At 41.0% G+C, this 27751-nt stretch overlaps 3 protein-coding genes across 6 annotated transcripts in view; 1 reads left to right on the top strand and 2 right to left on the bottom strand.

Annotated features, from left to right (window-relative positions):
• Positions 1–4569, top strand: part of dok6 (docking protein 6) — a 44424-nt gene extending 39855 nt beyond the window's left edge. Inside the window, exon 8 of the mRNA XM_051410355.1 lies at positions 1763–4569. Within this exon, the coding sequence (XP_051266315.1) occupies positions 1763–1917 (155 nt within the window). The 3' untranslated portion in view covers positions 1918–4569. The remainder of the gene's footprint in view (positions 1–1762) is intronic.
• A 785-nt stretch (positions 4570–5354) lies between these two features.
• Positions 5355–11266, bottom strand: cd226 (CD226 molecule). Of its 4 annotated transcripts, none has more exons than XM_051410350.1 (6): positions 11114–11265; positions 10030–10353; positions 9496–9876; positions 9019–9121; positions 7330–7384; positions 5355–6613 (listed from the first exon to the last, which is right to left on the bottom strand). In XM_051410350.1, the coding sequence occupies exons 1-6, from the start codon at positions 11175–11177 to the stop codon at positions 6485–6487; spliced, it is 1056 nt and encodes a 351-aa protein (XP_051266310.1). In that variant the 5' UTR covers positions 11178–11265; the 3' UTR covers positions 5355–6484. The 4 variants fall into 4 exon arrangements, with proteins under 4 accessions (XP_051266310.1, XP_051266311.1, XP_051266312.1 ...); XM_051410351.1 differs by having other exon boundaries at positions 5355–5640; positions 11114–11264; XM_051410352.1 differs by lacking the exon at positions 5355–6613 and adding an exon at positions 8882–8927 and having other exon boundaries at positions 11114–11266.
• Positions 11267–12090: 824 nt separating this feature from the next.
• rttn (rotatin) overlaps positions 12091–27751 on the bottom strand; it is a 33561-nt gene continuing 17900 nt past the window's right edge. Inside the window, exons 29-49 of the mRNA XM_051410299.1 lie at positions 27272–27400; positions 27061–27171; positions 26389–26547; positions 25968–26045; positions 25164–25356; positions 24967–25064; positions 24783–24870; positions 24214–24415; positions 23706–23796; positions 23187–23337; positions 22803–22940; positions 21773–21975; positions 21487–21592; positions 21108–21205; positions 20772–20849; positions 20121–20247; positions 17164–17357; positions 14122–14395; positions 12750–12853; positions 12394–12463; positions 12091–12256 (exon numbers count right to left, since the gene is read on the bottom strand). Of these exons, the coding sequence (XP_051266259.1) occupies positions 12177–12256; positions 12394–12463; positions 12750–12853; positions 14122–14395; positions 17164–17357; positions 20121–20247; positions 20772–20849; positions 21108–21205; positions 21487–21592; positions 21773–21975; positions 22803–22940; positions 23187–23337; positions 23706–23796; positions 24214–24415; positions 24783–24870; positions 24967–25064; positions 25164–25356; positions 25968–26045; positions 26389–26547; positions 27061–27171; positions 27272–27400 (2772 nt within the window). The 3' untranslated portion in view covers positions 12091–12176. The remainder of the gene's footprint in view (positions 12257–12393; positions 12464–12749; positions 12854–14121; positions 14396–17163; positions 17358–20120; positions 20248–20771; positions 20850–21107; positions 21206–21486; positions 21593–21772; positions 21976–22802; positions 22941–23186; positions 23338–23705; positions 23797–24213; positions 24416–24782; positions 24871–24966; positions 25065–25163; positions 25357–25967; positions 26046–26388; positions 26548–27060; positions 27172–27271; positions 27401–27751) is intronic.

The following is a 27751-nucleotide window of genomic DNA, read 5'->3' as shown; positions in this document are numbered from 1 at the left end:
GTGGTGTCTACATTCATGTCTCCTGTCCAAAAAGCACGGCTCTCGTCGGGGGTCTGGCATCACACAACAAACGCTGCTGTTTATGACCGAGGAGATGATGAGATCTGCTTCGCCCTCTCTGTCTGCACTGGGCTCCCTGCCTCTTTTTTTTTCCTAGCCCAAATTGGCCTTGGTTGAGGGTAGGGATTGTCTTGGCATAGATGTGAAAAGGATATGCCTGGTTGCGCACCAGTCGTTTCAGCAATCTATTAAGTACAGCGTGGAAGGGAGAGAAAGTGCCCCCCCCTCTTTTTTAACCTGCAGTGTTTTTTTCTAGAACACGGACTGAGCTGCATTTAAAACCTTAAGATGGAACCTTATCTCATTTTTCTTTATTGCAGGGAGTGGTGGAAGGGAAAGACTAGTTAGTGGACAGAGGTGTGTATGTGTGTATGACTCACCTGTTACGGCTGGTACTGTTTCTGGTCTCATCCTCACACCCACACCAGCCCCTCTGTGCTTCTTCCTGCAAGCTGTTCCCCTCGAGCTCGCGCAGGAAAAGCGTTTTTTTTTTCTTTCTTGTGTTCCTCCCTCTCGTTGTCTTCCACCACTTGCTCATCAATTTCTCTTCACACACACACATTTCTGTTTTTAACTAGACTCGTTCGTGTCTCTCTCTCTCTCTGTGGCTCTGACACTCAGACACAGCCACTTGACATTGATTGCCAGGATGGCTGGGTCATGTTTTATATTCTGTGTCGTGGTGAGTTGGCAGCGCATCTCGCGGTCTGAGCCCGATTCCCCTTTGGTGGCAAAATGACTGCCGCTGCTGGCTACACAAACCGAAAAGGCTGTGTGTGTGTGTGTGCTATATTATGAATGATTTGCACAACTTGAACCCCCATTTTGCAATAAGCACTTCAGCAGCACCAGCAGAAGAGAAAATGATCTCTTTGTCGATTTTTGTCAGCGTGGCCGTGGTAGCTTATAGAAAGTAAAATTTTAATTTGTTAATCAAATTCCAATTAACCTCTGGAGGTAAATTGATTTACCTCCAAATGTATTGACTTGAAGCAACTGCTCCTTGCCAGCTGTATTAGTAGGTACAATACACGCTATAGGTTAGAGTTGATTACAGTGTTGCACGGTGTTGAAATATTCATCAGCGGCCACTTCCTCCTTGTTCGGGTGCATGATCAGCATGATACGAGCCACTTTATCCTCAACCTGCCTCGCCGTGCACATCTCCAAACAGCATTCTAATATATTATTAATGGTCTCACAGTTGCACAGAACGGCCCTCCACCCACAAGTGTCCATTACTCCCTCTCCGTGCAGTTAACCAATATGAACTGCAGAACAAATTGGTCCAATTAATTTAAATTAAGGTGGAGAGGGAGAGAGCGCGAGGAGGGGGGGGCACAGGGGGGGCAGACAGTCCAAAAAAAATAAAAAATGAGACAGATCACTCTGGAATGACGTTGCTCATTTGAGGTGAAAGGTTGATTTTTTATCACATCTTGTTGGATTTATATTTTTTGGTGTGTTATGTGAGCACCACCTACATGAGGGCTTTAAGAAATGCCAGGATTATTCTTGTAATCTGTATTTGTATATAAAGATATCAGCATGTACAGTAGCTAAGCAACAGTTGTACCATGAATGTATTGTCTAAGAAAACAGGACATACTGTTTTGGACGTAAGGGCGACTTAAATGAAACTTATTTCATTTGGCTTAAAAAGAAACGCTCCACTGACTCTTTTCCTGCTCGTTTTCCACAGGAAGTGGCCTGACAATGACTTTCATCCCTCGAGCACAGACGTTCCCCAGCTTTCTGTCTGATGAGCCAGAACGGGAGGAGAGCCAGCACCAGGAAGAGGCGCCATCGCCCTCTAGTGGCTGTGAATCCAGCTGCAGCCTGAGACCCCTTCAATGACAGAGAATTGCTGCACCGAAACTGGACACTCTCCCCCCCACTATTGTAGAAAGGATGTAGAAATATGTATAGTGACATGTGTAATATATCATTTCCTGGTGAACAATAGTGTCAACTGTAGAGCGAGTGGTACATAAAAAAAAAAGGATCCTTAAAAGGGTGATTGGTTTTTTCCTATGTTTTGTGACAGCAGCAGTAGCTTCAAAGATTGCACCAAAAATCCTGTAAGTGTAGTTTTACAGTATTTTATGTTGTCATTTTGCTGTTAAAGGCAGCAAGATCCCCCCCCCCTTTTTTTTATTTTTTAAATCACTACACCGTACAAGAAGTTAGAGGTACTAACACACCAAAATTCCACTGTAAAACAATGTTTAAAAAAAGTCTTTTGTTCTGAAACTGATGAAATCGCACCAGGCTCACTCTAACAATGTGCCGCTTCAGCAGCTATTTCCAGAGAAATTCCACCTTTTTTTTTTTTTTTTTGACACATAATCCTCCCATACTTACTGTACTTCTCTCCCTCTCAAGAATGTGAAATTGATCGATGCCTTACACAAAAAAACGCTCGACTTTGATGGCAGTGATGAATCAGCTAAAGCCCTTAATCGGTTACAACCGGCAAAAGGGAAAAAGTCATTCAGAAATGTGCTTCAAGGATATAGGAGTGGACCGTCGTGTCAGAAATGATAGAATGCAACCTTCTCTCAGCCTCTGCTTTAAACTGCCAGCCCTACATTACACTGCTAGAGCAATTTGGTTTTAATAGCTTCCTCGCTCTTCTCCAGCCCCATATGTGTTATATGATAACTGGTTCATTAGCAAAAAGGAGAGAAGGTTAGTGACCTGATTTGGGGGGGGGTGTTATGCAAGGCAGGAGTAAAGTAAGTAAAGTTTTATGTTCATATTCAAGTAAAATTTAGGGGAAGAAAATATAGCTTCAGTATATTTCACTGAGAAAACTCGGTTAAATACACAAAAACAGGTAAAAGTCATTAAGGAATAGTTTAATATTTTGGGGAAATCATTTACTTTTTTACTTACTTACTTTTTTTTTTTTTGCCAAGAGTTACATGAGAAAGTCGATAACATTCTGTATGATGTCTATACGTCAAATATGATGCTACAGTCAGGCGTTCACTTGCACAAAGCCTGGAAATGTGGCCCGGCTCTGTAAATCTGCCTACCTGCACCTCTTAAAACCACAATTTGTTGTTTTTACACTTCAGTTTTTGTACGGAATAAACAGATGAGATATATATCGTGTTAACCGGTGAGCTTTAGAGGTGCTGGATTGGTTCCTTTCGTTTCGAGGCTTTGTGCTAAGCTAATCAAACTAACCCAGCTGTTGGGAGTAGCTTCATATTTAGCATACATACATATTAACTCTTGGCAAAAAAAAGACAAAAATGTATTTCCAATCTTTTTCCAAAATGTCAAACTATTCCTTTATAAACTGATTAAATGGCTGATCATAAGGATACATATGGCCTGACAGCTACTTTATTTTAAGTGTCAGATACCCTATACGGCTTTGTTTTCCATCCGTTAGCAACAGTATGAACTAGGAAGAAATATTAGTGATCAAAATCAGCAGAAAACCTGTCAGTCATCCTTTCTGTAGCATGCAAGTTTTTAAATTTGAGTACACGGCCGCTGTGACGATGATGTTCTCTGCATTGTCCTCCTTGAGTATGAAGTGCCTTCTGACACAGACCGCAGAGTGTGAGACCTTACCAAAGCAACGTCTTTGGGCTTCGAGTTTACCATTGTGGATATAGAATTTAGCTGTGTACCTTCAAAACATTTAGAAAAGTCTTAAGTTTCTCTCAAATACTGTCGACCCAGCTGTGAAATGCCATGTTACACCTGAACTGCTCCTAAACCTTAACCCAACCAGAGCTCTTTGAAAGCAGCAGACACTTATTTATCTCTTTAAATATTTGTGGTTAAAGTGGTTTTGCGCTTTTAGTTCCATGTTTGCATTAAAAGAAAAAAAAGACACGGATCTCTCCAATCTAGAAATTACAGCAACGACTGAAAACTGAAAGGATTCCAATGACAATCAGTTTGAGGTAGCAAAGCAGTCCTTTAATGTCAAACTTGATCACTTATTTTGTGTAGAAACCCTGTGGAACTGAAGTACAGGCACTTCTTTGTGTTAGGTTTTGCAGTCAGGCACCTTAATTTTATTTATTATATTTAAAAAGAGTTCAACCTTCATATTAATTTGAGCCTCAAACAAAGTGCAAAATCTGCACGTGTCACAGAGACAGTTTGTTGACTGGCCACTATCGATCCCTATAGTTTTCTTGAGTCTTAGCTCAAGTGTATAATAGTTCCACCACATCTGGACCATTGGAGCCGTACTAAGTGAGAAGACTGGAGAACGTTCAAGTTCACTGTGTTTGTCATTTTCTGCAGTTTTTGTTGTTTATTGTAGCCATTCGCTCGTTTGTAGGTATGACGTGTCGTCATGATTTCTGTTTTTGTTACTCTGATGATTGTTTGTGTCCGCCATGTTTTGTGTTCTGTCAGATTATATGTTAATAGCACTTTGAATACATTGAGTGTAGGACTACAGTTTTCACTAAATGTACATATGTAATGTTTTTGATGATAAAAAGGGTAATAAATTGAATGTTCTACCACGTATACCAGCATTTTTCTTAATGCCAATGTGAGGTAAGTAAAAGTCAGGTAAACGAATTGTTTGACATTTTGGGAAATGCGCTTCACGTACTTGCCGAGGGTTACGTAAGACTAATGCCAGTCTCATGTATGAAGCTAGAGCCTTTCCAAAGGTAACAAAACCCACCTACCAGCGCCTGAAGGTAACTTTCCAAAAAACATGTTAAAAAAAAGAAGTGCAAAAATGCGTGGTGTGATGGAGGATTATGTGCCGGACTATTTCTTGGCTCGCGTTTGCATGGCAACCTCGCCATGGTGAGAAGATTCCAGGTTGCTGCTTCCAGCCATGACAGTCTGGCACAAAACCCTCCATAACACCACAAACTGCAATCTTTTTCACACTTTGTTTAATCTGTTTTTGCAAAGATTAAACAAATAACCTATGTTAATTAGCAGGCTTTGGTGCTTTTACCTTTAAAACAAAGCCAAGCGAGCTGCGCCCCCCGCGCCCCCCTTCCCAGTCTTTGTGTTAAGCTAAGATAGCTAGTAGTAGTAGCTTCATATTTGCTACATGAGGGGTATCAGTCTTTGCATCTAATGCTGCAAAAGCTTGCAAGCATATTTCACAAAATGTCAAACTATTCCCATATGAAGCCGAGCACTGACTCAGTGATAGGGGGCCTTCCATTTAACAGCGAGGGGGGGGGTTGGGGGTTCTAGAGTGTTCCCTAGAAATAATTAACAGTCAGTGGTTCTTTCAGTTCCTGTATGCTCTTATTGCACTCCCACATCACAGGAAATCTACAAGGTTGTGGTTATGACATTGTTTTTATTTGTACCACGTACAGCCATTGACAGTCACACACATCAGTTTCAGTACTGTGGATCACTCACACAGTATCACAGTCAAATGTACAGTTTCTACTATTTAACCAGGAACAGCCAAGATGAGAGAATGAAGGCAAAGACTTCCAAACTGTATATTGTCCCTTTCTGTTCCACATTTATTTATTTTTTTAAGCTTGTCCACATTTGTCTTGTTTCCTAGCAGGATAGCCTGCATATCCATTACTGCCTCTGCCACTGCCTCCATTTCTATGGAGATAAATGAATGAGATTACACATAAACAATAAACAGCTTAACAGCACTAACATAAAACCTAGAATATTGATTCATAAAAGCATACAGGTAAGGTTAGAAATCATAAAAAAATATATATATTTGGGGAAACTTAGTCAATCAACAGCAGATAGACAAAGTATAAGGAGTTATAAACGAAAGCACAGGATTAGCTAATTAGAGTTTAGCTTTCATAATAAGAGCGCACTGTAACTAGAATGCAGCCATCCTAGACGGAGAGCTCTTTGGGGGAAAGGAACGGTCTCAAGTGATGGTACAGTGCTGAGTGACTGCTTTTCTTTTTCCGTTAGATGATTAGACGCCATTGTCAAGCTTTGAATGGAAACCAGGAGGGATGAAAGTAAAAGGAGAGCAATTACACAGGCTTTTGTCAATCGTTTTACTCGGGGGGTGAGTGAAAAGAATGATTATACAGGCCTTTGTCTGCTCTCCGTGCATGACGGTTACTGTCAAATATTGTTTTGCCCAATACAAATATTTCCTCAACAGTAATTATGAAGTACATACTACATTTAATTAGCGAGAGCAAGGCTCGACTCAAACAGCTTCCTGAGACTTAAATGAGCACCAGCTTGTCAACTCGTTTCAAACCCCCAGTATGAATATTAATGAGTGTCAGCGTGATCCCCGCATCTTATTAAAAAGCTCAAATAAAATAATTACGATCAGCATTTGTCAATATAAGTTTATTTCAGCTCATGTAGAAATGAATCCGAAAAAAGGCTGAAGGCACGCTGACAGCTGCGACAGATAAAAACTACACATCCACATTATGCAGTACATCATATTTATGCCCGCTCATTTATCACGAGGCCGACATTTGCTTTTGTGTGTCTGTACAGACTGTAGGTTGGCATAGACCGGGCAATTTCTTATCTGCCTGGACTTCTTCTTGGGACACACAGAGATGTTCTCATAGAAGTTTGGCTGTGAATATGCGGTAGATTTGATTAGTGTATGAGGTGTTAGACAAGGACATGTGACAGATGATAATTTAATGACTGATAGAGCAGTAGCTTGGCAAAAAGTAATAAAATGTCCCTCTAGATGGGCTCAATCTGAAATATGCTTTTTATGATGACATAAAATGACATTATTACATTACAAAGCTGTTATTACATCAAAAAGGGGGTAGCACATTTTGTTCAATAAAGTTAGATTAAGTAAAACTGTAAAATGATGCTTACAATTTCAATTCAATTTGGCTACACTTTGACAAGCTGCTCTTATGCATTATCCAAAAGCCATGAGGCCGTCAGTTACTGTAACACAGCATTAGCTAAGTCAGCAAGCATACACGTGCTGCCTTCAAATTGAACTCGTGAGTTTGTGGTCACGACACAGAAGGTCACGTACACAAGTTGAACCCTGAGCTTGCATTTCCACATTGGGGTTGTGAACACCACAGGAGTGGAGCGTACACATGGGCTCTTCTTGTGAACACGGTAAACACGACGTCATTTGAAGGCAGCAGTGCAATGTATCAAGGTACATGATGAGAGGATGTGCTGTGTCGAACAAGATTAATGGTAAAGTGTAACAGTTTTATAATGAAGTGCATGTCTGAAGAGAAGGTAAGGGAGCGCTGTGAAAGTGTCGAGTGCAAAGACAAGAGTGGAGATGATGAATAATGGGAGGCTCACCTGTCTCTGAGATGGGTGCAGTTTGACTCTGTACTCCTCTCTCTTGTTCTTCTTCCTGTGATGATTATTGGAAAAGAGTAAACAAAACAACTTTTTTTTTTTTTTTTTTAAGTAGAAAGGTATTTCAGTTGCAGCCTTTCACTTTTCTGATATTTCCTTCTGAAAGCACTAATAATCCAAGAATAGAGTCACGTTTTTTCCCAGACATTGATGGTCCCCAGTGACCTGACTGTGCCGGATAGTTTGTAACACAAAACCACCTGGGAAGTTGTTGATGGATACGGTTTAGAAAAAGGGCAGGCACTTAAAATACTTGGGCAGGTGACTGGATGAACCATCCGTCTATCACCATCTATCATGGGGGAATTTCGACCAATCAGATCAGCGAATCATAAAACGGAGTCAAACTGTTACTGAAGCCAGTCGGGAGAAGAGCAAAACGCCGTCAGTGTCGTTCTTTGCTCTTCTTTCAATGAAGAAATACTCTCCAGTACTGATACAACTGATGCTAGCAGCATCTACGCTAACCTCTTTAGCAGCCGCCATTGTTGTTTTCAAGCGAACAGTCACTCCTCACACACGTCGTCACACATACCTAGTGTTAGGCCAAGCCTGTAGCTCATGCCATAGCTGCTGGTAGTTCCTCATAGCGGATTGGTCCAAACCACTATGGTTTGGACACTAGGGCGTAGCTTGAAGCAAGATAGATTCTCATGTGGTCTTGTGATTTTGTGATATTGTAAGTCAAGCTGCTGGGTAAGGTCAGGTCCCCAGAGGATGAATCGTAATGACTCTGGTGATTCCCTGACTAGTCATTTAGTGCAGTGGTTCCAAACGTGGGGTTCAAAACCCCCACAAAGGGGTTATAAGAAAAAAAAGATACTTTTCTCTAATCTTTCTTGTGAATTACTTTTAACTTTTAAGGTGTCTTGAACTTATTCAAATGAAACAAGAAACATAAAGCTCTTTGGTGCATCAGTAGACCACATACGGTTTTGGAACCGCTGCTCTAACACCACCATGAGGCTGACATTTTTGTTTTTATAGTAAAATGTCTTGAGAACTATTGAAGGGATTGCCAGTATATTTTGTACAGATATCCAAATGACTTTGGTGATGCCCTCACTTTTCATCCAGCACCACCAGGAGGTCAGTTTTCACTCATCCACTGAAATATCTCAACGTCTACTTGATAGATTGGCACAAACTTTTGTTCAGACATTCGTGTGTCCCAGATGATAAATCCTAAAACTCTGTCGAACGCCTGAAACTTTCCTCTAGCTCTACCATCAGGTCAGCGTTTAAATTTGTCAAATACTTTGGTTTATGACCAAATAATTGCAAAACTAATGACATTCCCATCAGCCTCAGTTGTACATTGTGGTTGCTGCTAAGTAGCCAATATTAACACTCTAGCATGCTAAATTAAGATGGTGAACATCAGCACATAAGCTACCATTGTGAGCATGTTAGCTTGCCACCGCATTTAGTTAAAAGCAGAGCCGCTTGAGTGGCCGTAGACTCTTAGTTTTGTCGATATTAAGATACTTACTCAAATATATCCTATTTGATTATGTAACTCAATCCTTTGTCTCAAACTGCAAAGATCCAAGCAGTTTGTGTCAATGTACAAACAGACCCATATTTCACAGTCAGTCAGTTAGTTGGAAACACACCGTGGGATCTTACCTGTGCCTCACCGCTAGTATGATGATGGCAATGAGTAGAATTAGCCCAGCAGCTCCAGCCCCGATGTAAATATACATCATGTACATGGATAGGCTGAATCCACCTGGGTATGAAATTAGAGGAAATAATGAAGAGTCTGAAAGCAGTGGGTTTCAGTTTAGCAGAACAGTGCAGTGCTAAGTGTTTGTGCTGATTAGCACACAGTATAGGTTTCAGACTCACTCACAGATACATCTTTACAGCATTGACAATATTCAGAGACCTGACACAGGATGTTGTGGTTTTAGCAGAAGTGTGTCGGGGGGGCTGCTAAAGTCACAAGCTTTGTTTTTCTGTATTCATTATGTGTCACCAATCACTGCACTCACTAAGATACACCTGCATTCATAAGTATGAGAAAAGATGTATCGTCCAGGCATAAGGCTGTATATTTACAGTATGCGTATGTTAACTACCGCATGATGTCTTTCTTTGTACCTGGAGGGGGAACAGTGAGCAGCACCGTGGTGGTCTTCACCCCTGCATCTGTGCTGAAGGTACAGCGGTAGAAACCACCGTCTTCCGGCACAACACCTGTCAGGTGCAGACTGACATCCAGGCTGTCTGTACAGCTGACCCTGCCACTGTCACTGTAATCTTCGCCCACCAGGCCCCCTTCCACCTTCTTACACACTCCGATAATGCCCCAGGGCTCGGCATGCGGCATCTTCTCCAAAATGACCTGGTAAACGGTGCCATTGTGCTCGTGGTTACAGGTGATGGTGAGGTTGGTGTCCTGTTCCGCCAGCAACTCTGCATCTGTCTCGATTACCTCTGGGGTCGGGGGCCCCGTGCCGTTATCTTCTCCCGGGGGCTCATCTGTAAACGCAGGAAATAGCTCGTCAAAGAAACAAATCTACAGCAAATGCGTGATGGAAATGAAAGAATGGTATTAAGTTTCATTTCCAACACCAGTTCTTAGTCATTCATCGGAGGGCACAGTGATCAGAATTTCCACCTCATATCTTTTACCTAAATCTTCCACCTGAATGTTCCTTGTCCAGGGGCCTTGAGGGAAGGTCTGAACAGAGCAGTGGTAAAGCCCAATATCCCGGTGTGTGACATTCCTCATGGAAATACTTCCATCCATAGGCGTGGTCCTCAGGAACTCTATCCTCTCACGGTAATGGTAAGAAAATGCCACTCCGTACTCCGGATGGAAAACTGCTACCGGATCCTTGTCTGGTATTTTGGTCCAGGACACCATGCTGAGGTTGCCGTACCAGGGGCACAAACATTCGAGAACCATCCCTTCCTCCAGACGAACTGTAACAACTTCTTTCTGCTGGACAGCAACTGGAGAAGAGTGCGATTTTCTGTTTATACAACTTTTTATTCATCAGAATCTTGACAAAATCTAGAAATCGTGACTTTTATAAAAAGGTGGAAAACTGAGAAATCCTTATATATATTCAGTAAATACAAATTACATAAAACAGTAAATAATTGTTTAAAGGGTTATAATTTATTATATTTTAAGATTTTACATGTATCAGTATCATAAACTTATAAGAAATTATGTTTACACCTATGCAATGAAAGGAAGTCACGTGTTTTCCCTCAAGTCTCCTCTACTTGAAGATTACCACAGCTATTTCACAGCTTTGAGGCCATCCCTCGGGTAATGGTAATTAGGCTAATTTGAGCCAGTACACATATACACAACTGACAATAGTTGGTGATCAAGCTTCCAAGTTTTCAAAGCCTTTTATCCGAGCTGAATGACAACTGATTTCAAGTCCAGTGATGCCCCTGGGAGAGCTCTGGCAGGTTTAGAATAATAATGTCTCGCAAAACTGACAATAACAAGCTTGCGTACCATCTTCCCAACCAATTTAACTAAAGAAAGACACTGTGGAATAATAGTATTTTTGGTTTTAATTACTGACTATAAATGAAAGATTATTAACACACCAAAACTATCTAGGTAAAGAAGACTCAGACAACAGTGAATGCAAGCAGCACTGTCAATAAAAGTGTTGTCATATGACACATTACCATCCATGAAAAATAAACTCTTCTAAAAACTTACATAAAATATAAATCAACTCCATACCTTTAAGAAAAGGAAGAAAGATGAGTACCACGAAGTACCAGTGATCCTTTTGTACAGCTTCCATCTTGCCCCACTGAGGGAGAATGAAAGCTGCATTGATGAGACGAGTGGAGAGGCACCCGAGTTGCACTTCCTGCTAGCTCTCTGGCTACAGAGGCACACTTGAGCTACTGGGATACACTTCATGGTAGCCCACTGTTAGCTCATTCCACACAGAGGGGCACTTTATCTCCAGGGCTGGGAATGGGAGGAAAGCTTATGGCATAACGCAGATTGGGACGATCCATACTGAAGTTTTCTAAATTGCATAGAGTTTGCCCTCAGCTATAAAAGATTTGGCATTTCAAACCATAAATTCATGATTAAAGGATGCAAGTCTTGAATTGAAATTCAATAAAATAGTATTTAAATTAGTTTTAGCCATAGTGGAAGCAACTTTGGTCTAAACTGAAATATTTTAATAACAATGTCATGGATTGGCAAGCGATTTAATGCAGACATTAATGGCTCCCAGATGATGAATCCTACTAACTTTGGTAATCCCCCAATGTTCTCTCTAGCGCCACCATGAGGTTGACCCTGACAACTACAGATTGCTATGAAATTTGGTAGTGCTTTTATTCCCAGACCTTTCATCTATCACCATCATCGGGTCAAAATCTTCTGTTTATCTATCATGACCTGTGAAACCTCAACAGCCGCAGCTGTGCTTTGTGTTTCGTGCTAACTAGCAAATGTTAGCATGCTAAGTTTGTGACAAGGTTAATGTTACACCTGCTAAACATCAGCATGCTAGCATTTATATTACCGTTAACACAAGGTTTTCAGTGTCGCTGAATAAGTTCTGTCGGTTGACCAGCTAACCCAAAGTGATATGGTGTGAAAAAAAAAAAGCCACAACTGCTGCACTTCCTTCAGACTCAGAGTAAGATTAGTTAGTTTGTTTGAGTGAAACAGATCACACAAGACAGTATAGCTAATATTTGCCACTTGACATTTTAATATCAAAATCAATTCATATTAGATAAGTATAAAACATGATAGAAAAACGATATAAATACAATCAGTTATTTAGCAACTGGGAAAGGTTTTCAAGGCACTTCAGCAGGTAGGTACTCATAGGCTCCCCAGTGTTCTCTGCATCTGTGGTTTATATAAAAGAAAAAAAGAAAAAAAAGGCACAACGGTAAACAATGTGACATGCAAAACCTAATGTTCAGATGTCCAGTGCAATAACAGGTGCTGATACGCGTTCGTCATCAAAGTGAATAAATGCATACCCTTCTTAGAGATAGTATGTGCCTCCTCAATTCTCAGTCGAACAGAGGGACACTTCAAAGTAGTCTTGGCCTTTGAGGGGAAATTAGAAAAGACAGATTAGGATGAGTTCTTTTGATGAGCCAGACACCAAGAGGTTTTTTTTTTCCTTTCTTCCAATTTATAGTCAGGAGATAAAAAGGTTGATAATCTATTCTATATGTGACAAGACAATAAAGCTTTCAAGCTGATTCATATTGGACAGAATGAAGACATCCTAGGATTTAATTTTGACGTATACCACCAATAAACACTAACACAAGCCAGTAAATGCGCTAAAATAAAGTTTCAATGCGTGGATGCATGTGTGTGTTTGTACCCTCTGATTGTTATGAAGCAACGCCCAAAGTGCAGAAGCTCCCATACACCGGATTTCCATATCTTTACTGTCCAGGCAGCATAGCAATACCTTCATGGCTTTGTCTGAAATAAGGATATGCAGATGATCAGGAGGTGTGCAATGTGGTCATATCACCCACAACCACTGACTGAGATCATATTTTTTTGCACACAGATACACAGGAAATGTGATTGTTCCACAGGAAACACAAATACTGTCACCCACCTGGTCCTACAACTCCCACCTACAGCGTGCACTGCATGTGTCTGTCTTTCAGTCGTCTCTGCTGCTTCCTCTCCTTTCTTCATCTATGTGTCTATAATGTAATTTATCTTCATACACCTGCTGCATTCCTCCTACTTTTTCTAAATGTGTTGTTCTAAAGTTGCTCTAAAATAAAGTAGATTCTAAACTTAAACTGAATGTTTTTAATTGTGTTAGCAAACATTTTCACAGTTCACACTCTTCCAGCGGGCGCAGAGACACGTGGGCATTCCCATTGCACTCGTTTTGCTGGATAACTGATTAATTTTAGTCCAATATTCACTCTCCCCGGCTCTGGTTTATTGCTCCTGATAAAAAAAATATCGGACTCTTAGCTTGCTAGATACTCGACTTTCTTCACCAGCCACTTGTTTACTTTACTCACTTACATACTTCTGCCATTTCATGCTCGGCGGACAGGGCTTGTCGGAGCCTATATACTGGAAAAGACTGGCTACAGATTTATATGGAAGGATTTTTGAGAGCCAATGGAAAGAAACCACATATTTTACTCCAAACCAAAATGTTCTGTTCGCGAAAATACGCGAACATTGATACCATTCTCACGTCTGTGCGTTAAGCATGGAGCTGGAAATAGGAGGTGGTTAGCTTAGCATAAAAACTGGAAGCAGGGAGAAAGAGCTAACCTGGCTCTCTGCCTGCTTCCTGTCTTCATGCAAAGCTAACTCATCACCTCCTGGTTCATGAGGGCAGTATCCTATCTATCTATCTATCTATCTATCTATCTATCTATCTATCTATCTATCTATCTATCTATCCATCCATCTATCCATCTATCCATCTACACACACACACACGTGTGTCTATCTATCTATCTATCTATCTATCTATCTATCTATCTATCTATCTATATATATATGAGTTATATATACACACACACCGTGTGTGAGAGAGAGAGAGAGAGAGAGAGAGAGAGACAGAGAGAGAGAGAGAGAGAGAGAGGTGAGTGAGGGGGAGTGTGAGTGTGTGTGTGTGTGTGTGTGTGTGTGTGTGTGTCTGTGTGTGTGAAGAAAAAACATTTCCTATCCCTGTGTGAAGAAATGTAACCCCTGCGTCCCTTCCATACCATTTGTAATGACATGTGGCTTGTTGGCAGGGCAGAAGCAGAGGTTGTGAAGGGTGAGCAGTGCATGGCGTCGGTGCTGTGCCAGGTCTGCCAGCAGTTCCAGGGCTCCGGTCACTCTAAGGATACTCTGCTGGCCGTCCTCCGCAAACGAGAGATTGACCAGCAGTCTCAGCCACAGGCCAAGTAGGCTCCCGCCGCTGCAACGCATGGACGTGGCCTTAACACTGCCCGCCTTGGGCACTGGCACTGACAGGAAGGCTTGCACGAAGTTATTCTGAGAATGACAGCGAAAGGAAGTAACACAAAAGTTTTAGAGTCACATGAAAAGATCATTAAGAGCTGCTCTGCCAGTTCAGAAAGTCTCTCCAAACAGCATATTGTAAGTGTGAGGGCGAGATTTTGGACATGCTTAGTGCGAGAGAACCTAATGTCATTTATAACCGGTGGTGTGAAGTATTTAAAATTCTGTCACACTGCATATCTCACTTAAGTTAAATTTACTCAACTTGTAAATTTGTTTTTCACAGCCAGGTTTATTCTAAAACATTCTCATTAAGTGATCAAACTGATACTCACGCATTCTGAATAAAATTCTCAGTATTTATTTATTTACCTGGGACAATGCACATTAGTCAACATTGCAGTTTACACCTCAATGTAAATGTGCCAGAACAATTTACATCCACAGTCCCCGGGCAAGTTATAACAAATTCGTGCCTAATGTCATCAGTACAGCGCTAATCTCAAGTTTGGTTTCCCCTAATCCATTTCTTATGTTTATTTTTAAAGGTTAGGTAATTAGGTCCGTGTATGTTCTGGTCATTGGATTGTCCTTTCAGAAACGGATATTAAAGAACAGAAAACGAGTGGTTATTTGATTTTCGTTTTAAAATACAAAAATTAAAATTGAAATACAAGGCGTTTTTCTTTTTCATGGTCAGAAAGGGATGAGCGAAATTTAAAAAAATGATTCGATTTTCATTTTCTATTTCATATAACAAAAAATAAAATCACTAGAAAACAGAAACGGAAAAAAGGCCTGTTTTTTCATATTCTGAGACCGGATGTTGTCATTTACAGGACGGTGCTGTGTAGAAGAAACAGTAGGCTAGTAGACTGCGGTCAATCCAGCCGTGAGTCTGATCTCCGTGGTCAAATCAGCCGCACTTAAATTTAGAGTGTACAAGTATTCTCAGCATTATGGTAAATGCGGAGAAACAGCATATTTACTTCCGGTTTTCAAAATAAAGGTTTAGAACAGTAAGCTATAAATAAAATATGTTACATTAAAGTGTTTAATGCGCCCCTGATGAATAAAAAAACACTTTATATCAAGTATACTGCAACATTGTGGAGAAATGCCAAAATAAAAGTCTCATATTTATGCCTCCAGAGATTGCATATTTGACCACATTTGAGGTACTGTAAAAACATATTGCTCAGTGTCTCCTGGCTACTGATTGTATATTTGACTTTTACACATATGAGACTACAAACATACTTAATATCAAGCATTTTTACTGTACAAATTTGGAGAAATTCAACAATAAAAGTCCCATATTTGTACCTCCATGTGGCATATTTTCATATATTTGAGCTACTGTAAAAACACTTTGCTCAATAATTCCTGGCTATGGATGGTGTATTTGACTTCTACACATCTAAGACTACAAGTATACTTAATATCAAGCATTTTTACTGTACCAATGTGGAGAAATTGAAGAATAAAAGTCCCATATTTATACTTCCAGATTCCATATTTTCTTATATTTGAGCGACTGTAAAAATGTAAACTGTATGTGGAACCACCTGCAACAACTGTCACACTGAATAATATAAAAAATAATATGTGAGGAAGAGACAGTAGGTACAATGGTGTTTTGAAGTTAAAACTAATTATTTTTCCCTTTTACCTACAAATGGACACAGCAGAGCTGCAAAATAAGAAGAATGTGGACTGGCATTGCATTTTGTGTGAAAAGTAAACAAATTAGAATTGTGTAGGATTTTGTGTTTAGTGTTTATATTATCAAGATGTTATTAAACATTTGTGTGAAATTTTGTCATGATTACTGCAGCATTATTGAAGTATAATGAAAATGCTTCAAATATTGAGCAATATGTTTTTACAGTAGCTCAAAAATATAAGAAAATATGGAATCTGGAAGTATAAATATGGGACTTTTATTCTTCAATTTCTCCAGATTGGTACAGTAAAAATGCTTGATATTAAGCATACTTGTAGTCTTAGATGTGTAGACGTAAGATATACCATCCATAGCCAGGAATTATTGAGCAAAATGTTTTTACAGTAGCTCAAATATGGTCAAATATGCAATCTCTGGAGGCATAAATATGAGACTTTTATTTTGGCATTTCTCCACACTGGTGCAGTAAAGATACTTGATATAAAGTGTTTTTTTATTCATCAGGGGCACAACACTTTAATGTAACATATTTTATTTTAAATGTAGGTTTGAATTATAGCTTACTGTTCTAAATACCTTTATTTTAGCATTTACCATAATGCTGAGAATACTCGTACACTCTAAATTTAAGTGCGGCTGATTTGACCACGGAGATCAGACTCACGGCTGGATTGACCGCAGTCTACTAGCCTACTGTTTCTTCTACACAGCACCGTCCTGTAAATGACAACATCCGGTCTCAGAATATGAAAAAACAGGCCTTTTTTCCGTTTCTGTTTTCTAGTGATTTTATTTTTTGTTATATGAAATAGAAAATGAAAATCGAATCATTTTTTTAAATTTCGCTCATCCCTTTCTGACCATGAAAAAGAAAAACGCCTTGTATTTCAATTTTCATTTTTGTATTTTAAAACGAAAATCAAATAACCACTCGTTTTCTGTTCTTTAATATCCGTTTCTGAAAGGAAAATCCAATGACCAAAACATACACGGACCTAATTAGTAATTAGTGATATCATATCTCACTCTGAGTCTGTGTATTAATGTCTTCCCTTTTTCTTTGACTTTTTTTCACAGTGTTGTTGTATTGTGTACTGTTTATCAGTGCTCGTACCTTTTGCAGCAGGCCTCTGCACTCGCGGGACATGGCGAGGTTAGCCAATAGAGAGAAGGCGAGCTTCTGGATAGGACTGTTATCTGGGGCGATTCCTGAGGCCAGCTTCATGACAGAGTGCATCAGAGAGTTGCTAAGGGTGCATTTTGATCCTGGTGCAGCACCAGGGCCGCTGCCACAGAGAGAACTGCATGCTGAAAAAAACAAAACCGATTTTATCAACATTGCAGGTGTTTGTAACTCATTAACCCGTCTACATAGGTCATATGTGCTATATGCTGAAATGTGTATAGCGAAGGAGCACATTATGCATAGTAATTAAAAAGTCAAGCAGACCAAGGCTGGCAGTCTAGTTTAAAAGAACATTATTTTCCAACCTTAACCCTGTGTCTTAAATGGTCAGAGCAATAATCGATGCATGATGGAAAGTCCACAAGCTTGCTCCCTGTCCCTGAGGCAGTCAATCAGAGTAATGCTGATTGACATGGTTGTGCTGACATCAAAAACAACAACTATTCCATCCTCTTCCACTGAAGGCTATGGTCATACTCAGAGCGCTGGATTGTGAGAGCAGCTAATATCATTTCCAACTTAATAATATACAATTCTAATGTTTGGGCAAATCATGAAAAACACAGTATTACATGAAGTCTGCAGCTGCAGTTACCAACAACCAAACAGTGGCTTCATTCTGTTTGGTTCAAAAGCATCAACATAACATTCTTTTAACTGCTCTGTGGTGGACTGTAGTTTTCTGTTCCATTAGCAGCTATGGTAGCCACTTTTATCACAGAGAAAAGTCCAATACTAACACAGTGTAACACTCAGCAGAATGCTCTCTTCTTCTTGTTGTTGGAACTGGTTGCTTCGGTCTGTTTATATTAGAGCTAGCTAGCTGTCCAGCCAGCTGCACCAGTAGCCGCAAAAATAAAGACTGACCAGTCGGGCTGCACGGCTGTCTGCCCACTATACCAAAACATCTGCACGCCTGCAATGCATACGCAGGTTGTTTTGCTGAGAGAGACTGACAGAAACCCAGTCATCTTTAAACACTGAATACAGAAATCTGAAGAAACGAGGTGTCACATGTAGAATCAGATAGCTTTGAAACACATCTGAAAGTGTGTATTTTTAAATCTTTCTTTTAATCTTCATTCACCATGAAAGCACTTTGACTAATGATGAAAAGCATCATCTTCTGACTCTGGGAGGGAGGGAAATTATTTAGCCCTAGGCTATGGCTACAATTTATTCTACCACAAGGCCATTTAGAAATGTAAACACAAATAGATAACAAACAAGTAAGTGATGCGAATGAAAATATATCTCTTTTTGGCACCTCATTCACATCAGTATAACAGGCATGACTAATTGCGGCAGTTCTAGATTACATATAAAATAAAAAAATTAACAAGCTTAAGACAGACAGCACTGACAAGACGTAGGCTGACACTGATTGATGTTTCTTATTGGAGAACATGACAGCTTGTTGGTTATACTAATCCTGGAATGGTAACATACAGCAACAAGCGTATGCTGATGTTAGCCTGAGGTTATCGCAATACCTGTCAAGAAAGCTGGTCTATCACAGAATTGACAAGGGAGCTCTGCTTTATAATGGATCTACTTTACTGATGTGTGGCAAAGGCGTTCCCCACTACTGCTACAAATCTCATTAATATTTTTTGCAACAACATAGGATTGATCACAGCGTAGAAAAATATATGTTTGTTTTTTTTAACTTTCTGTTTGTTTGTGGGAGCCAAAATTTTGCGGCTGCTACAAAAATATCTGTGGAAATATGTGTGGCACGGATGAAAACAACAATCTGACTTGAACTAGCAGTGCAAACAAAGCCTTGGATGAAGGAGGTAGACTGGAGATGAAACATTCAGTAGAAATGTAGCAGTCTCAGGAGACCAAATGGTAGCCTGAGGGTGGATGGTGTAATACTAAGCCTGGCTGCATGCAGCCTGAACACAACCTGCTGTTCAGTTAACCTTTAGGGAAATACTGTGCCTGACTTCACTGATTTCTGCCGCTTCACAGCTTGAGCATATGAGGGGTCTAAAGCGAGCGAGTATAGATCAGAGCACACACACCCACTGAGGAACAGGTGCCAATCATACAGAAAAACACACAAAGACGCGCACACACGTACGCACATATTCAGAAACGTTCTTAAGTGTTGCGCATGAAACTTCCTTTCCTTCACTGATGAAACTGATTTCGATTGCACAACTGCACCAGTCAGACACACGAAACACATCAAAGGTACCACGAGCCGTTTATCAAAGTAAAATTTCCTGCTGTTTCCTCTCCATGAATCTTGCCTTTCCTCTACTCAAAAAGCATTTTTACTGTTCTGATTTCCACATACACAATTCTTACATTTGCATGATGGAATACCAATAACTCAGGCAACACAGAGATGCTCTGTGCTTCCCCACATCATCTCCTACTGGTCTGAAACCCGTTGCCATACATACAGTGAGACAGCCATGCAGCCTGACCCCTGGATCCTGACACTGTGCCCATTGTAACTGGCAGGCAAGCAGGCACTGGTCTTATACAGTGAGACACAATGTTGTTCAGTGGTCACTGGAGAGGACAATGGGGTTCTTAGTGCTAAGTGTGTGTGACTCAGTCAGATTGCTAACCACAGACAGAGGCGATGGGTAGGCACGGGCCAGGCACAGTGCCTGCCCAAACACATAAGACATACAGACAGACAGACAGACAGACAGACAGACAGACAGACAGACAGACAGACAGACAGACAGACAGACAGACAGACAGACAGACAGACAGACAGACAGACAGACAGACAGACATACAGACATACATACATACATACATACATACATACATACATACAGACAGACAGACAGACAGACAGACAGACAGACAGACAGACAGACAGACAGACAGACAGACAGACAGACAGACAGACCGACCTGTGGTGCAGTCGGCAGTATAGACACACAGAAGCTCCAGCACCGCCTCCATGGTGGGGTCGTCCAATAGGAGCCAAGGCCAAAGAGCATAGAGTGCCAGTGTTAGGCGGGCATCTGTGGCCACTACCTACACACACAAACAAAAATGGATTATAACACACAGACACAGACACACAGACACAGACACAGACAGACACAGACACAGACACAGACACAGACACACAGACACAGACACAGACACACACACACACACAACAGATGCATAGGAAAAGGCCCACATACAGGCATGAGCGCAATTTATACAACACAGATGGCAGTAATCAACAGAAAATGCTTCAATATTTTCCTAAATGTGCAGAAAAAACACACGGGGAGAAGAATAATGGCAGGGTAAGCGCTGCAGTAGAGCCTCCCTGGCTGTTTAGTCCAAGGTAACCACCAGTGACAGAAAGACCACTTAGAAAATGAAAACCAGCTAATATGCCCCATAAGTAATGCCATTACAGGGTTTAAGAAGCTAAACTTGCTGAGATGTTAGCAGGACCATGCGCATTTAGGCGAATCTCATTTACAGGCTCAGCATTGGTACTCTGAGGTTCCATTAAAAACCAATTAGCAGTGGGGAATTAAAAGGCAGACACAGAGGCTCACTTTGCATTCATCGTTGCGGTAAAGAGCACTCCGCAGGATCTCCACAGTCAGTTTTACTTCTTTTAAACAGCCATCTTCCTGATAAAATAGAAAGACAAAACAAAGACCAATATGTTTAAATGAGCAAGTTGAAAACACCCTTTACTGCATCTTTACTGCTCCATAACAGCAAAAGGGATCAACTGCTGAGGACTACAACAGATATTCATAATATTTATCCAAAAGATCATTCATGTTGGATCCAGATTGTTATTATATCCAATGGAAAAAAAAACACAGGCAGCACTGAACAACAACAATGCTGAGACGGGAAATTTCCAGCCAGTCTCTGCTCACTTTTTTGCGGTGAGAAGCCTTGCCGGGTCGGACTGACTCCAGGTGGAGCTGGGAGTGAGTTTGCTTCATTTGCTCCACACAGCTGTCAATTAGACCAGCTGGGGAAAAAAACAAACAGTTCACAATGAGAACATGACATTAAATGAAGAGTAAGATATCCACCATAAGCAACCTAAAATAGCTTTCAGTGAATGAACTTCTAACAATAGTTTGACCTTTTTCAGTCAATGATGACATTTAAATGTTTAGAAACTGGTTTACATGTCTGTGGAGAACCAAGCCAACCACAAGAAAACAAGCTAGTGACCCATTTTGCATTTTCATAGAGTGCGGAACAGGTGACAGGTGTCTAAATCTAGCCTGAGGTTTGGGGAATTACCTTTGGCTGCGTGATTTTGAGCTGTGGGACTGCAGGATAGCAGTGTCATCAGAGCTTTGGCTGTCAGCTTCTTTAAAAGGTCCTGAAAGGTCCTCTTCTCAAAACTCTGGAATCAAGTCAAAGAGGAACGCATAATCACACACTCTCGGATGATGGCATCAATTTTTTTTTATCCTTGAAACTTTGCCATGAGCACACACATCATTGTATATTAAAAAAAATCTAATATCCACTGTGTACTAAGGTCTACACAGACTACTATGTTCCCTCCATCACCTCCACGTACCTGCAGTAACAGTTCACACAGCTGGCTAGCTGAGGGACCATTCACAACGTCTGACAAAGCAGTAGCGTGTTTAGACTTTGAGGTTGTGACCTCCACACCCTGACGCTTCGTCTCCTCTGTGAAAATTGTACAGAGAAACTGCAGAGCCACTGACTGAAGGAGAGGGTCTGCGAGCTTCTCATTCACACACACCGACAACGTTCCTGCACACACACACACACAGGGAAAATAAAGAGTTGGTAGGAGAATAGCTTTCTTTTAATGAATGATGCAGCAATACACACACTGAATCATGGCGAGAGACAAAATGGCAAATCCATTGTTCAAATCCCTTGACAGTGAGATATTTGTACATGACTGCGGCAGTATGCACCAGTGGAGAAGACACTCATCATCTGAATGTGTATGCAGACACCCAGATACCATAAACATGTACACACAGACATAAATACACGCACAAAGGCTCAGCATTCATCTTTTACTGGACTCATCAGATTTTCCCTCTGTGCCATTAATCACAGAGAAAGACAAGTAGGAGGAGTAGAGGTAGTGTAAGGACATGATGCAATTATCCCATCCTAGCATCTGTTCAGGGAAGGAAATACACAGTAATGAGGCAATGAATGTGTTAATATGATAGAATTTCTTTTGTGTACCAGAATTAAAGCTGCACAATTATACCTAAAACGCTAATGCTGATTATTTAGTGAGTTACTGCAATCAGCATAATTACCTTAAATCGTGATTATAAGTCTTAATCATTATGAAAAAAAAAAAAGATTTCACAGCCTGATTTCCTCATGTATCAAGAGCTTGACACTTGAACCGCAGAGGGCCATTTAAATCAAATGAAACATCTAAATGTTTCCAAAAAGAAAATAATCTATTGTTATGAATTGCGAGAAACGATCCATAATAGATGATTATAAAACTAATTCTGCCGCCTAGAATAATTAATTCTGTCAAATTTACTCACTTTAACACATGCACGCCCACACGCACACACAAACAGAGCAGAGAATCTGTGTACCTGCAAATGTCCGCCAGCGTCTCCCCAGCGCAGCAGAGACAGATGGGTACGCTGCTGAGCTGTCCCTCCTCACCAGAGTAGCCAGGAGCATAAACACGTCTGCCCAGCACACACAAACCGCGTCCCGGGTACCTGCATCTGAAGAGGGAAAGAGTGAGTCACAAATTTTATGACACGAGACAGCCACAAAGCCACACACAGATCACACTATAGAACACACTGCAGGGAAAGTTGGATAAATGTATGAATAGGATTTGCTGCAGTTGGAGCGTTGTTGATGGGTTTTCATAACAGATCAATAATGGTGGGGTACGAGGTAGTATATACAGAATGTGGAAAACAGTTTGAAATTTATTTCATCTGAATTCAATATACGTTTCTGACCTATTCCTTTGGTATCCAGCATGAGCATTGCCACCAGAGTAGTTAACAGATGTTTCAGGAAGTCCATCTGGCCAATCAGCTCCTGGCTCACCATGACACATGACTGAAGCAGTTTGGAGAAGCCGGACAGGAAATGAAGTAGGGTGCCAAACTAGAAAGACGCACATATATATATATACACACACACAGGAAGACAGATTAACAGCAATCCGACTGCACGAATATCTTGAGCAGCTAAGGTTAGGAAAAAACACAAAATAAATAATAATAAAGTAAGTTATTCTTGTTTAAAAACTAATTTTCCAAACTGCAAAAACAATGATGTGCTTTGAGTTTAAGCTTGTTGAGTATTCCACCCACACTAAAAGTCTGGAGGTGCCCTCAGACAACCCAGCGCTGCACTGAAGCTGGCACAGTACTGAACCAACCCACGTTTGTTTATTTTCATGGTAAGTCACAATAACAAAACAAAAAAAAGTTGAAAAACTCTTCAGAACTGTCGATCACAGTGTTCCTTACCTGGCCCTTGATGTCTTCTCTTTCTCCTGGTAGGACGTTGGGTGTCTTCAGCTCAGTCAGACATTTCTCGATGAGCCCAATATCCACCAGACTGAGGAAGAAAAGAAAAATTAAGGGAAATGAGTTTTTGCAAGAAACTAGCTAGAGGGGAAAAGGGCTACAATTAACATGAATTATCTACGGGATAAAATACACACATATTTATTTAGATCATCTTCAATCATGATTAAAAATGACAAAAATAATTATTTTATTATTTATTTACACGGCAACCAGAAAATGTTTTTACTGACAACTAAAACAGTAAATCAGTCATCAAAGCTATAATTACCAAATATTAAACATTACAGGCCAAGTCTCAATATAACAAGCAAGGAATATATACTGATAAAACTGTTATACTGTATGTACATTTTAATATTTAAAAAATATCAAACCAATTCTGAGTTTTATTCATGATTAATACATTAGAGGGGAGGGCGGGCTCATGCGGCACACAACCTCTTACCCGGCCAGTGCTTGGAGGAGCTGGTTGTGTCGGATGGCAGTGAGGGTGAAATCTGGCAGGATGGCCAGCAGGTTAGTCAGCAGGCCACAGTGGGCCATCATGAGGTCGGGAGTAACCATGACAACGGGTTCCACTGCTGAGGGCTCACCCTGTCGGGAGTCTTGGGAGGTAACTGACTCGCTGGTGTCTGTGTCACTCTGGCCTGTGAAACACATCAATAGACAGCTAATAGAGGCGCCTCCCCCACGGTTCACACACTGTGTGAATCACGTCTGTCTGGAACTAAAGATGCTGTGACCACAAAATCAAAAACATCTAACTAAGGTAAAACACCAGAGAACAATGTTCTACTTCTTAAATTGTGTTAGCTAGAAACATAAATATACAAATGTGGGGAATGGTTTTGGTTTATGATTATCACTGACCACAATGAGGTTCACTGCTTCAAAAGGAAAATAATGTTAAAGTTTATATGGTATGAAGAACTAAACCATGATGTGTAAACCCATTACTGTGAATGCACGTGTGCACACACACACAGACGCACACACTATGGCTCTCTGTAGTACCTTGAGCCATCAGTCTGCTGGCAGGAGTATCTTCTGTGATGTTCAATGGGGAGGGACCCTGAGGAGTGTGTAACCCTGAACCTCTTATCTGTAACAGACAACATGAGGATGAGAGCTGCAGCTGTTTATTTCCGACATGTTAAGCGTGTGTGTGCATGTCCGAGGGTACAGGAACATTGCTGACCACTGTGCTGGACGTGGAGAGGGAGCTGGAAGGTCTGCTAGAGTTGATAGCGGGTGCTAGTGGGTCGCTTCTCCAAAACCACAGAGAGTTCTCAGAATCTAGTCAAGCACATACACATAATGACACAAACTTACACAGTGCTAAAATGCACTCAATTCAGACCTATATGATCAAATTTAAATCAAAATAAAACCTACCCAGTGAATTGCTCTCCTGAGGACTAGGTCCGCTGGTGACAGGAGATTGCAGGTGGAAAGTGTATCTGCCTTGGTAGCAGTTGGAGGCAGAGAGCGCAACATGTTGAAAGTACTGACAGTGGTAAAGCAGTGCCTGGAGCGCTGGAAGACCCACCAAAGACACACCAGACACCTCATCATGGACACATGGGTGCTGGAAGAGGAGAGAGTTAATGTGGGAAAGATGCAGAGAGATGAGTGCATGTCAAATAGTTATTTGACCTTTTACTGATAAGAACAGGGCAAAGGGAAAATAAATAACGGTAAAATGCAGCTTAGCTCAACTTTTCTCTAAAAGCTGCTAGTCTAACAACTCTAACAGTTCTATTTTTTTTTTTTACATGGGCTGGTTTGTGCTTTGTATATCTGTCTTATAACTTTCTTCTGGCAATAACAACTAGATCAGATTTTGTACACAACAAGCCTTGCTTTTAAAAGATAATATTTATCGTTTTCATCTCTGACATACAGCTCCCTTCACCAATCATGACATCCCAAATTAAGATGCTGTTGGTGTTTTGACAGAGATTTAAACTTAATTAGTTTAGATGTGAGTGCTGGAGGCCTGCACCCCAGTAGAGCTTCAATTCTAGCAACACCCCTGGTCTAAACCCTGCAGGGCTCAACAAGAGGGGAGAAGAGAGAGGTAGGAATGGGAGGTAGGAACAGAGAGGGAGTAGAGACAAAGAGAAACTGAAAGAGAGGGAGAGAGAAAACAGTTCATGGTCTGTAAAAGCGTTTTAACTGGCTGGCAGAGCTGCTGACCTGCCAGTGGGAGTCCTTGGCCTCCTCTGCGTTGGCAGGCATGGGCATCACCAGCAAATTCTGCAGGATAAATGCAGCCTGGACACACAAGAAAAAAAAAGAAAAAAAAAAAAAAAGAGACATGCACACTCCGGGTTAAGTTAGACTGCATCAGCAACAGTGCCATCTGCCTGTATTTGGCTGCTAATACATAGTCCAGGCACATATTCTGACCATAGATACAATATAAGTGGAATTTGCCTTGCTCTTAGTAGTTTTGATAAGTGTGTGGAGGTGATTTTAGGACAAAGCAACAACTGTTCTATATTTTGACCCAGGACTCCTTTAGAGGGAAGCTATTCATTTTCAGTGTAGCAATATAGAAAACCACATTTCTGGGTTGAACAGACAGTAGTGCAGAGCTGCAGTTCTAACATCGTACCTCTCTGCGGACCATGCTGCTCTCCTGCTGATCCAGGAGGATGTTGAGCAACGTGCCCCACAGACCTCCGCTGATGTTCTGACAGCTGGCACACAGAGCCTGGCACCCGCTGGGCACAGAGGACAGAGCTGCACCTAAACCCAAACTGGCAAACCTCACCTGACATGAGAGGGGATTGGGTGGATGTTTGAGGAAAGAGGAATATGAAAAGAAAGATGTTGTAGGGGTATAAACATCCACAGACTAAAAGCAAAAGGATGCTGCTAATGCTATGTATAGCAATGTTAAATGTGAATTTGGCCGTGCCGACTAGCATTTAAATTGATGATGGCAAAGACGCAGTCTACCTTGTCAAGGGAGTCTCTTAGACTGACTTGTGTGTGGGAACTTATTTTTGGAGACAGACAGAGAAATTGGTGCGACTAGCTGTCATGTGCTTCTTTTTGTCTGCGAGTTCTTGTGCAACTCTTATGGGTTTCATTTTGTCCCAAAAGTCAAGCATCTAGAAAATTCATTTTTATGACAGAAAGAGTTTATAAAGTGTGAGCTGAAGACTGAATAGTGAACAGCTACATTTTGACTGTCATGCACTGTATATAGTTTACATATGTTGGAGTGTATGTTTAAATGATCACAAATTCAAGAAAATTAGCAGCTGGGGACTGTCTGTACCTCTTGATCTCTGTCCACCCATAGCGGGATGAGCCAAGCCAAACCAAGCTGAGAGGCACTAGCCTCCTCTGCAGCTGCCTCACTCCCCAAAGACCACTGGGATATGAAGTCCTGACGCAGACAAAAATAGAAAGAAAATCATGTTTTTGGTTGCATTCAAAATGTTTCAGTACAGCACCATCACAGCAGCATAAACAATGTAGACAATTACCTTGTCCTTGTTCTCGGCCATCATCTCATGGGACAGGTGAAGCAAAGAGATGACAGCATTCTTGGTCACACCTTTCCCCATGAATGACAGGGAGTTGCCTCCCCACTCAACATAAAAAGAGGAGATCACCTGCGTAGAGGACATACTGGGTTTACTGAATTAAAGAGCACTCCGCTGCAATCGTGGGATTTATGGTTTCCCATCCAGAATTTTTCATCCTACAAAGATAAAGCTGACAGAACTGCATGTTATTAAGTAAGTGGTGTTATCACATACTGCTGCTGGCTTCTGCTTGTTTGTCATTTAAACACCAAAGGCAAAGAAGACTGAACAAAGAGCACTTGTTTCCCAGTTAGTGATTACTGTATGCTTGTCATGCAACTCACTGCATCCAAAGCTAAATACAGCTGAGACTAATTATTTTGCCTTGATGTGCCATCAGGATGTGGGACTGCACTGAAGAGCAGATGAGGAGAGAGA

This window comes from Dicentrarchus labrax, unplaced genomic scaffold (genome assembly GCF_905237075.1).
Source record: "Dicentrarchus labrax unplaced genomic scaffold, dlabrax2021, whole genome shotgun sequence".
Taxonomy (NCBI): Eukaryota; Metazoa; Chordata; class Actinopteri; family Moronidae; genus Dicentrarchus; species Dicentrarchus labrax.
The sequence above is the reverse complement of the archived record's forward strand: the minus strand, read 5'-3'. Positions and strand labels throughout refer to the sequence as shown.